This window comes from Magallana gigas, chromosome 6 (assembly GCF_963853765.1).
Source record: "Magallana gigas chromosome 6, xbMagGiga1.1, whole genome shotgun sequence".
Taxonomy (NCBI): domain Eukaryota; kingdom Metazoa; phylum Mollusca; class Bivalvia; order Ostreida; family Ostreidae; genus Magallana; species Magallana gigas.
Genome location: NC_088858.1, coordinates 7205199 through 7217200, shown reverse-complemented (window position 1 = coordinate 7217200; position 12002 = coordinate 7205199). Strand labels below are relative to the sequence as shown.

The window sequence follows — 12002 nt, the reverse complement described above, 5'->3', positions numbered from 1 at the left end:
GAAAGTATATACGTACTAAACGAAGAAAAAACATTAATTGTAAAAACGGGAAAACTTGGATAAATTTTAAACTGTTAAAAATATATTTGATATATTTTATTTAAATATATATATGAAAACAATACTGTTTTTCATATTTTGACTAACTTCCTGCAATTAGACATTTCTATCGGCATTTCCGGCAAGGTAGCCATTTTACTTTGGCATCATGCATCGAGGATTCAACAAAAATTCAAACGGCATTCCAAGAAATGAAGCAGGGTATGTTAAGAATTCACGATTTTGTTTTTTAAATGCATTTACATCTGTATTTACACAAACATTGCTTGCAGTAATGATGAAATTACAATGCGACTTACGCCGTAACGTTACGCCATACGATGGGTTCATTATAATTGTACTTCAACCCTCTATTGTCGCATATAGGCCTAATAAACAGTATATATTTAAATATTTAACCATCGGACTATTTCCAAAAATATAACGTTTTTTATTTTAGAAAGTTGTTCATTGGTGGATTAAGCTGGGATACAGACCAAGGTATGCTACTTCTAAACCCCCCCCCCCCCCACCTCATGTCTTACAATATGCAATCACACGTCATATACATGTATAAAGAAAAAGGTGGAAACGGTTGAAAGGAACCAAAGTCCTGCATCTTTATATAAGTAAAAAATACTGCTTTATGTATCTGATTCAATTTTTAATCTGTCAGAGTGTGGCTGTAAAATCTCTATTTTCATTTAGATTCTCTGCTGAACTTCTTCAGTCAGTATGGAGAAGTCATCGACTGTGTGGTCATGAAGAATCAACAGACTGGGAAATCACGTGGATTTGGTTTTGTCACATTTAATGATGCACAGTGTGTAGACACAGTCCTCTCTGCTGCGCCACATACAATTGATGGCAGACAGGTGCACATTGAAACACTACTTTATAGGCCCACTTAAAATATATATAATATCTACTGAATAAAACTACAATTTTACAAGAAATCATATAATAATAAACATTTTATTTGCAAAATATATTAGGTTGATGCCAAGCCATGCAATCCCAAGGCAGCAAATAAGGTTTGTGCATATTCATTTGTAGCTATTATTTGATTTTCATAACAGATATTGGTTATTTGAAAGTATGATATAAGTGAAGAAATCATACCATTCTCTTTCCAATTTCTCAAATTTCTCCTTTCAAAGACATAAAGATTTTAATAGATGAACAATTACAGAATTAGGCCTACTGGACAATAGGTCTGTTGACCAGATATATGTATGCCCATGATCCAGTTTGATTTTCTTATAATGTACAGTTACAATTAATTATGTTATTTATTTTTAGGGACCAAAGGATGGAGGTGGAAGAATACATGGTGGAGGGGGAGGGGGTGGTGGGGGTGGAGACAAGGACAAAAAGATATTCATGGGGGGTCTTCCCAACGTCGACGAAGATTTCCTCAGGAACTTCTTTGGAAAATATGGAAAGGTTCTGGATGTCAACATAATGATTGATCAGCAAAATAAAAAGTCCAGAGGTAAGACATTTAAGGTGGATTTTCCCATCTGTTTATTCATTTCTTAGATTAATGGATACTGTATTAAATTAAGTACTTTTTTATATTGGAAGTTTAAGTACATTATACTGCATTTTCACTTGTGATGCATTTTTAAAAGTCTTAATTTTAATAAAAAGTTGTTTCCATTCATTGTAACATAAGGAACATCTAGTTACTTTTGTTGTTATGTATTTACATGTAAATTTATGTAAACATTACAATTATGTAAGTAATCTTTTAATTAAGGATAAGTTTGCTCTACTACTCCTTAGAAACTGCTGAAATTCTGGCAAATAATTTTATACTTGATAGCAATATTAACTTTTACTTTTCACAGTTTAAATACATGCAGTGTACAGTTATCAAGTGTTTTAACAGCATGTTGTTGAATCCGTGTAGATAAGGAAATATGGTTCATTTCTTTGTTTAAAAGGGAAATGGTACCATTAAGTATCAGAGCTTGCAGTGTAATGAATACGAAATTCTGAGCTGCTCTATGGAGGGTTAACAGGTCTGATGTGGCAAAACATGACAGCTTCTGATTAGATTTATTATATTGCTTTGACAATGATCGCCCGCAGCCGCTTGTCTCTCTGGTACTGATAATTCAGTGTGCGCCCTGTCAGCTTTGATATCATAACTTTGTTTACATTCAGTCTTTCAATGTATAGAATTTTTTTGTAGATAAAATAAATGGTTCAAATATTTTTGCATGTTGTGATGAGCATTTAAAAAATCTTAGCTTATATAATTCAGCCCGTTAGGTGATTGTTGGCAAGTCACGATTTTCTACTTATGTTACTTCAAAGTAATATAATTCATATTAGGGCACATGAAATTAATTTTTAGATTTTCAACCCTGCCCGCCCCTCTGAAAATATCCTGCCCCAATGTATTTTATTTCATTTTGAAAAAAAAAATTGTGTGGAAAAATTTTGTTGGAAAAAAAAACGGACTCGGTATGCAAAATATTCTAAACGTTTTAATGGCTGCTTAACATGTTTGTTATTATAAGAATACAAATGTCTTAATGCATTAACAGTTAAGTCAAATTTAAAGGAAATTAAAAGATTACAAATGGGTTTGCGTACTCATTTCTAGTACATGAATTGTGAAAAAGATTTTTTTTCTGCCCCATATTTTTAGCAAATCAGGATGAGAATCTAAATATTAATTTTATGTGGCCTTATATATATATATATTCTATTCATTTATTAATTTATTCATTCATCAGGGTTTTCCATAAACGTTTTTGCTGTGTTAAAGCACCTTGTTAAACTTCTTGCCAAATAGTAAAATATATCTGAGATGCACTTAATTTCTCCTTTAAAATATGTTATTGTTATTATTACAAGGGTTTAAAGTTTGAATTTAAATTAAAATATAATTAATCTCTATAAAAAAACCTTTTAAATCACTATGTGCCACAGTAAAATTTGAAGTTATGGAGAATCATGATCATTTATTTTCTCCTTAAGGGGATTTGATTTTGTGACAATTGACAAAGCATATTTCAAAGTTTAAAATGTCTATTGTCTGTCCCAAGATATCTATGCAGCAGATTTGGACGATTTTAAATAAAAATACACATACCTAGTGCAATTAAATAGATGAAAGGGAAAATATCCAAGATAATATCATTCACACATTATCATTTTTCACTCGGAAAAATTCACAGGAACAAGAACTAATTTCCTACGGAGATTTATATTGGGGAATGTTGACATCTTTACTGCATTCGGATGTCTTTCGGAATACCTCGCACAGTTTTACGTTATAATCCAGGTCTGTTGTTATACATAATCCCCGTAGACATCATATTTTTAAGCTTTGTATTGAAAGCTGAAAAGCTAGAGGGGATGTCCATAAGAAAAATCTTGGAAATTTTTCATACTTTTGAATGAACATCATTGGAACCCTGCGGTATTTACTAATATCTAGTAATTAAACAAAATGGGAGTGGAGGATATCTTGGGACAGAGTATAAGTGTCTAACTCTAATGAATATTGAATCATTAAACAAATTAGATTCTTTTTCATAACAATCAGAACTTTGAAATTTTCAAATAGACAACATTTTTAAATACATGCAAGACATTATTTTGTGGTTATTCTTTACAACGGTATATCAGAATTAGTTGAAGATTGATTAAACTTACCTGAATCATGTATTTTTTTCTCTCATTGCTATAATTTATCTAACATTATTCCATAAGAGATTCGTTTTGAAAGTACTTTTAAATGTACATATATATACATATATGTACATTTTACTATAACATCATGTATTTATTAAATTTATTGTATTTATATTATAATCATTTTAAGGTGACCCTATTTGACTTGTGATAAGTACTATACAAGCATGTGGTAATTGCAAAACCCCATTTGTATCATCTGAATTTTATTTACTGATAGGTAAAGTAATTGGTATATGTGCAGTGTTCTTGAACGCTATGATTTGCATTTATTAAAAGCAAAGGACAAGCTATTAATACATAGCAGTGCATTCATAGGAGTATTCACAAGTTGATGTTGTTTCTAGAAAGTTGTGGTTATATTTGTTTACTGTGATTTTTTTATTTTGTTATATCAATATATCTATTTGCCAGAATTTCAGCTAATGATTAGGATAATTTTTCAAGTTAAGAAATGCATGCTATATCTCTTGATATACATGAAGTTCTATGTGTTCTGATAAGGAATGATACAGTATAATCAAAAATGTATTCTAATTATTAGACATCCATAAAAATAGTTAACATATGGTTAAAAATAGTAATTTAATTTGTTTTTAATGTTATATGAAAGATTTGACTTGTGAAAATTAAGTGTTTGTAAATATAAATTTTTAATTAGACTACACATTTGCTGTTACATGCCTAAATGATGTAGAATTCTTGTAAAATGTGAGAGCAGTCAGTGAGATGATTGTTAATGTTCATAATCATAGTTGTCTGAAACCATACTCATGGCAGTTTTTTTAATGCTCTTTACTGCATAAAGTAATGTTAAATTTTCATCTGCCAGGCAAACAACTTATCTGTATTTTTATCAAGAAAATTTTGGTCCATTTTACAATTTTAGAATTGCACCTTAATATTAAAGTGCTGGTAATTTTTTAAGGAAGATTTATATCAAGTTGTGTAGCTTTAATTTGACTTGTTCATCTGTAAAGGACTAAGAGAGTCAAAGCTTCATTTTACATTATTAAATTGGAAACGACTGTCCATTGGGCCATCCTTAAAATGTTTGTTTGGAATTGCCGCGTGGAGGTTTCTAGAGCCCGGAAAGAGGGAGGAATTTGTTTTTTCAAACTTGAAGTTTAAATAAAAAATTGGTGAAAAATGAAAAATCTCTAATAAAAAGAAAGGTTTTTATTTTTTGCTAATAAATCAGTGGGGGGTATTTCAATGAAGTGTGAGGCAATTCCAAGCAACAATAATTTTATTTTGGCCTTGAATCGCATGCCTACAAAATTGTTAGGAAGAGAAACCATCCATACATGTGTATTTGCACAACATGAACTAAAATTGATGGAACTGTTTTTAACAGGACTTAAATGAAGCTATATATTCGTGGTATGTTTGTATTACTTGAAGACTAATTTTTCCACCTTTTAACCAAATAGGCTTTGGATTTTTGACCTTCGAGTCAGAAGATGCAGTAGATCAAGTTTGTGCAGAACATTTTATAAACATCAATGGAAAACAGGTTCTTAGTATACATTTTATTAATTTCAACTCCCTTTTTTTCAGCACCTGAAAATTTTTTCAGCTTCTCTAGGCCTGATCATGATACTGATGCAAAACTCCTTTGTATTAAAATTTATATTTTAAGTGCTTATGTGGAATAGTGTGGATTTTGCAGTTTGACAATTATGAAAAATTTATAAGAACCTAATTTTGGCATTAAGATTTTTTGGTAAATTGAGAATGATGAGGTAAACTAGGCATGGAGTTTGATAAACAGAGTATACCAGGTAGTTATAATGTTTGTAGACAAACAGCAAAATATAGTGTACAAGTAGTTATAGTTTGGGCTATCAAGTTTACATTTGGTTATAGTTTTTTTTATATGGGTACCTGACAATTTCGGTGTTTACAAGTGGTGTTTAATTATAGCAATATCAATTATTACATCTCTTATTTAGCTCTATGTTGTGTATATAATTATGCAGTACTTGGTACAGTCTTTTCAAGCTTAGTTTATTATTTTATGGGCATCAACCTGACCTGAAAACAAGATTTTTTGACATTCATTTTTCACAATTTTTTTCTTAACAATATTATTCATAGAAAAAAAAATTATAGCATGTACTGATATTAAAGATACCTCAGAGCAGATGTCTCTGTCAACTTTCTGGCATGGCATCTATGATCATGGCCAATTTCATTAATTTTTGTAGAAGTTAGTAATTTACGATAAGTATAGACTTAAATTTTGATGATCTCTCAAACTTACAATAGAATACATAATAGACTATAGTCTGTCCCAAGTTATTGCATCCATCACTTTTTGATGATTTTTAATAAAAATACACATATCTATGAAAGAAATACTGTTGAAATTGATAAAAGGGAAGATATCCAAGATATCTTCATTAAGCAATTATCATTTTTCACTCATAAAAGTTCACAGGAATAAAAATAAATTTCGTACGGAGATTTATGATGGGAAATGTTTACATCTTTTCACCATGTGGAACTCGCTCGGAATACCTCGTACAATTTTTCACATTATCATCCGGGCTATTTCATGGCTGATGCAATGCAAAATCCCCATAGACTTTCTATTTTGCGTTGTGTATTGAAACCTGAAGTGGTAGAGGGGGCATTTCAAAACAGATAATCTGGACATTTGTTCACGTTATTGGATGAACGTAGTTTGAGCATAAAGGTATTTATGATTATCGAAATTTTAAGTAAAAAGTGGTGGAAGCAAAAAACTTGGGACAGAGTTAGTAAATGTGTTCTCTACAAATGTTATGAAAGTTATCCATAAGTATTTGCCTCAGTATGACCTTTTGTAAAGCCAGTAAAATCACAACTGCCTAAATCTTGTCTGGCAGTTTAGTCAAGTTCTTTTTTGGAATTGGAGGAATCTTAAAACCCAAGATGTTTCAATATACCAGTACATGTAGTACCATTTCACAAAATCATGGCAAACTTTTAGCTATCATGAACCACTTTTAATGGTTTAAAAAAAATCTGTTTTGTAATTTGCATTTTTCATAAAATAATGGCATGTCAAATGGTAAGATATTAAGCTATATTGCTATACTTATATATGGAAGCTTTAATCTGATAAGTTAAATTTTCTAATTTTACTCTTACTTAAAAGTTTGCTCTGAGCTGGTCCTGTATTTGATGTTGTTAGACCGGGTATAGTGTATCATAGAGAAGCTTACATGTCTAATATGATAATTACTAGTAGATTGTCCTGATTATCTAATGATACATAACACATGTATGTAGGTATATATTGTTAGTGGCACTATGTAGGTATTAAACCTGTAGTGATGGAAGTTTGTTTTAGTCGTATATTGAGTGTTCCTATTATATACGAGTATAAAACTTGAAGGCAGTAAAATGCTTCAATAAAATAAAAAAGAAGTTTATTTAAACTAAATATGGGTTGATATTGTATGCATAAAAAGCCACAGAATTAAAGTAATAACCTATTTTGAAGTAAGGTAGAAAAATGAAAAGTAGGATTAGGGTTTTAAAATATACAATTTAATTGGAAAAATGAGCAATAAAATTATGTTGTTTAATATCTGTTACAGTTAATGAAATTGCATCTCAGAAATGAAAATGTTAAAAGTTATTCAGAAGTATGAATGGTTTGCTCTGTGTGGTGTATAATGTGCATGTAGCCAAGAGATGGGATCCACTGTGCTAGCTTTCAAGGGTGTGGTCAGATACCACTCTGGCCTTGTCTTGTCCTGAACTCCCCTTTACATGTTCATCAAGGAAATTGAAAAATAAATACAGCATGGCATGCTTGCAACAGGCAACAAATGCTTTTGGTAATTTAAAAATTGAAACCCTAAAACAAAAATTCATGAATTGAAAGGTACATGTACTATATGCCAGGTTTTTTTTTCATTTCGATATATGATAATGCTAAGATGAATACTTCTGTGGCATTCAACATATTTTATCTGGTTTTTGCTTGACCCCCTTTGTTATGACCTTGTAACATTGTTGATAACACCTGTATGGTGTTGTGCAAGTGTTTTCACCTAGTGCTTATACTGAGCTGCTTGTTAAAGTCAATAAGATTTAGGTTTATACTCTAACTTAAAAACCAAAGACCCTGAGTATCAGGGATGTTATCTAATCTTTCAACCTAAATGTATACTTTGTATGGTTCTTAAAGATAATATTTATAACATTAATATAATACATGGACTGGTAGTTAATTGGCATTACCAAATTAGCACATCCCAACTGCACTTAAGTTATAATTAAGCTGTTATGCATGAAAAAAGAGTTTGTGTGAATTTATGTTATTGGATAAAGCATGAACTTGTACACAATGGGAAGAGTTAGCTAGACTTTGTAGTACATTGTATAGCTCATGTAGCTTCCAGATTAACCTTTCTGTTTGTAACTAGTCTATTGTAGAATGAATGGGTAATTTGTGTTCCTAAGATAGGTTTTTGGGTAAGATCTTTGAAGTATCTGTACTCATCACATTCTCACAAGACAGTGGTTTCTTTGGTAAATGCTAATATCTTGATAAGATCCACAAACAGGCAGATAGTGTATTTCCCTGTTTGACACTTCTCTGTATTGTATATTCATATGGTCATTTTTTGTGTGAATCTTTTTTTTTCATTTTTTGAATTTCAATATAAAATAATTCCATGTACAATATTAGTATAAGTCTTCAGTATCATCATTTTAAGTGTAAATAAGCACTTAGAATTAAGGATTAATTTTACTTACATAAGTTAATACAAATTTAGTACTCTTAAGATTAAATACGGATAGTCATATTTTAGATCCCATTTTTACTTCGTCGAGCAGAATTGTTTTGAACCTCATTGTTATCCTTTTTAACCTCAGGTGGAGTGTAAACGAGCCGAGCCAAGAGACGGCCGAGATAATAAACAGGGGGGCTATGGGGGTCGTAGAGGGCATGGACAGGACATGATGGGGCCTCCACATGGAATGGATGGAGGTTGGAACCAGGGAGGGAACTGGAACCAGGGTCCTCCCCCGCATGGACCGCCCCCACCTGGACCCCCGATGGGGAACATGGGATTCCCACCCCAGGGGCCTGGAGGATATCAACAGCAGCAACCTCCACCCGGACAGGGGTTCCCCCCACAGCAAGGCCCACCCCCACAGGTAAATCCTCTCGCTAAAGCCTAACATTAGAGATCCATTACGACTTTGAGATATTGAATTTGGGTTGTTGGAAATAAGTTAGGTTACTGTAGTATGATCTTAAATAGCCTTCATTTCATTTTGACAGCCCAGTTACCAAGGATACCAGTCTCCTCCCGGATATCAGCAAGGAGGGTGGGGAGGACAGCCCCCTAATGCATCACCTGGTCAACAAGGTACTGTGAATCTGGAAAAACAATTGTGGATGCTCAGTTTCAACTTGGGTTCCTTATTGTTATAAGAGTATATAATTCTACATTTATTGTACAATATGCTGTTTGGTTTGTGGTAAGTATTATGTAAGAGTTAACAGGCTGTGTATCTGGAACTCATCTTCCTGTTTGTCAAATGCATGTCAGATTTCTGTTTGCCAACCTGTAGAATCTTTCTGTTTATATTTTTGGTTAATTCATTAGGATAAAATCCACCATTTGATTTGACAGGTGCCTGGCCACCCCAGTCCGCTGCACCCCCACAGGCAGTGCCCCCTCCTGCAGGTTTTATTCGTTCTGTGGATATAAACTCTCTTTAAAACTTAACAAAGAATGCTAGATTCAGTGGACTTTTATTTTGAGATATAGTAGCTTCTTTATCAGATACTTTTATGAAAATTTAGGAGCATTAGTTTTTTGGCAGGTAGATGCATAATTCATTTGACCATCTGCAAGTTGATGAGTTCGTGTAATAGTAATCATTCATTTGATTAACTTTCAATATTAACCCTGTCGTTGCAGATACCCAACAGTCCTATGCTGGATATGCGTCTCCTCAGGCTGGATATAGCCAGCCCCCCACCACAGCCTATTCACAGTGGGGAGCCACTGCCAGCTCCCCTGTGGCCCCTCAGCCAGCTGCTGCCCAGCCCCCCACCCAGCAGCCAGCCCAGCCCAGCTACAGTCCCTACGGACAACCTCCAGCAGCAGCTGCTGCCCCAGCTACTCCCGGTTATACCCCAGCCCCGGGGACTCAGTCATACAGCTCACATTACAGTAAATATACTCAGTCACATTACAGTAAATGTATTTTGTAACCTATATAAGTGTAAACATTTCAATGTACAAACATTTTAATATATGATGCTACTCGGCTACTGTATATGCAGCTTATATTTTTTAGCTGTGGTAAAAAAATCTGTAATTTATTTGTTGTTGTCTTTTGTCCATAAAGATCATAACATTTTATCTCATTTGCTGATAAATTACCGGTATGCATATTTTTAAAAAGGAAATTTCAAAAACTGTACAACCACTGATATTGATGGTTGTGTTATTTATGTGAAATCCATTGTTAAATTGTAGATGTAGCAGTCGCTGATCCATCCCAACCAGCAACACCCACAACTGCTCAAGCAGGATACAGCACATATAACCCATATGGAGCCCCACAGACACCAGCTTCTGCTGTGCCTGACCCCTATGCCCCAACTTCACAGCCAGCCACTGCCCCAGGTAAGCATATTCCAATGTATGTTTGCCCGTAGAGGATCTCTAGTGTTTAAATTTTTGTCAGCTGAACAATGGTGCAGATGACCAGAGAAGATTTAATAGGTAAGGTGTTCTTTGCAGGAGCCCAGGTTCCCATGGGAGTTCCTGACCCTTATGCCCAACCCCCTGTAGCCCAACCTCCTGCTGCCCCTGGTAAGCCTAGTTGTACCCAGCATGGAATCACAAGTGTTGTGTGTAAAAGGCTGTCTCCATGCTTATTATTTGAATGTCACTCGTTTCTTGTTGACAGAAATTTTGAATGTTCATTTGAAAATATTTGTGTTCAAGATATAGAAAACAGAGTTGGATTTAGACTGTTTTTGATTAAATATGTCAGATTATCTTTCTGTTCACTATGAATCATAGGATAAATCTTTCAAATTGTTATATGCCTATTTACAGGATATGGAGATCCTCCAGGTTTTGGTGTGGCCCCACAACCAGCAGCTGGATATGGAGGTCAAGGTGATGGACAGGCTGGGGGATATGCTGCCCAGCCCGGCGGGGGATACCAGAGGCCTTCGGTGTCCTCGGCTCAAGGATACCACCCATACAGAAGATAGAGGCATTTGTTTCTGAACAGAGGAAATTTTAAGCTGTTTGTTTCTGAACAGAGGAAATTTTAAGCTGTATTGTGTACAGCATATATAGAGATTACTCACTGAATATTAGGGCCACCTGTTGGTTATAACTGATGACATTTTACGTCATTGCTGAACTGTAAACAGTGCTACTTCACCATCATCATGAACTGGAATGGAATTTCATCATCTGTGAAGTACTGCCATCTTGTGTGTAAAGCTATTTTCTCGTATTCATATTGTTTTTAAAGATCTTGAATTGTCATTTACTTGTTTGTGTACATGTGTTTTTTATATGCTCTGTAAAAAATGTTATTTTTTTTCAAAAATTGGTTTTAGAAATTGCTGGTTTTTTATACCAAATGATAAATTTAATACATTACAACATGTTTAAAGTCAGTCAAGATAGGCAGCTAATGTAGTATCTTCATTTTCTAAAGAATGTACACTGTACATGGTCAACTTCAGCTAAAATATTTAGATAATAATTAAGGAAATGCGTTTGATTTTGTCTACCTAGTAGTATGTTTGTGAAACTTCAATTTAGAATACATTTATAGACTTATGAACCGAGTTTGTTATGTCTATTTGGGCAAGTTCTAGGTTTGTTCAGAGTTCATAAGGAAAATTAAATTCTCAGTGAGGATTATGGACCAAATTCACCTAGGACTATTATTGTGCAGCCAAAAGGATTTATGAATACAATCATAGAATTTTCACTGAGACAACATAACTAAGCAACATTGAAAAATCACTTGTGGTTCAAAATATGCAGTTTTATTGTCACAACTGACACTGTTGTGATGAGTTCTTTTAAAGTCTACCGCTTTTTAATTTACTTGGATGACTCCTGCCATTCATAAAGAACAACAATATGTAAAGAATAAACAATAAATTTATCTACATGTGTACAAAGAAAATATTATATCATGATTCTCCACCTGCCTCCATAGTCTCATGCATGTCCACCACGTTCAACCAG

General features: G+C 33.5%; 1 protein-coding gene across 4 annotated transcripts; it reads left to right on the top strand.

Moving 5' to 3' along the window:
- The first annotated feature begins 125 nt into the window (after positions 1-125).
- LOC105326545 (DAZ-associated protein 1) lies at positions 126-11585 on the top strand. Of its 4 annotated transcripts, XM_011426644.4 has the most exons (13): positions 127-261; positions 500-540; positions 748-914; positions 1035-1073; positions 1342-1534; positions 5187-5269; positions 8632-8916; positions 9044-9131; positions 9399-9452; positions 9690-9944; positions 10254-10403; positions 10521-10592; positions 10842-11585. In XM_011426644.4, exons 1-13 carry the CDS (start codon positions 209-211, stop codon positions 11000-11002), a joined length of 1641 nt encoding a protein of 546 aa, XP_011424946.1. In that variant the 5' UTR covers positions 127-208; the 3' UTR covers positions 11003-11585. The 4 variants fall into 4 exon arrangements, with proteins under 4 accessions (XP_011424949.1, XP_011424946.1, XP_011424947.1 ...); XM_011426645.4 differs by lacking the exon at positions 9399-9452; XM_011426646.4 differs by lacking the exon at positions 10521-10592 and having other exon boundaries at positions 129-261.
- The last annotated feature ends 417 nt before the right edge of the window (positions 11586-12002 follow it).

Excerpts from the sequence above, each read along its gene's own strand:
- LOC105326545 (XM_011426644.4), top strand. The coding sequence starts at position 209 with ATGCATCGAGGATTCAACAAAAATTCAAACGGCATTCCAAGAAATGAA. Across the intron at positions 1,074-1,341 it reads ATCCCAAGGCAGCAAATAAG|GGACCAAAGGATGGAGGTGG; the intron begins GTTTGTGCATAT and ends ATTTATTTTTAG. Across the intron at positions 10,593-10,841 it reads CCAACCTCCTGCTGCCCCTG|GATATGGAGATCCTCCAGGT; the intron begins GTAAGCCTAGTT and ends GCCTATTTACAG.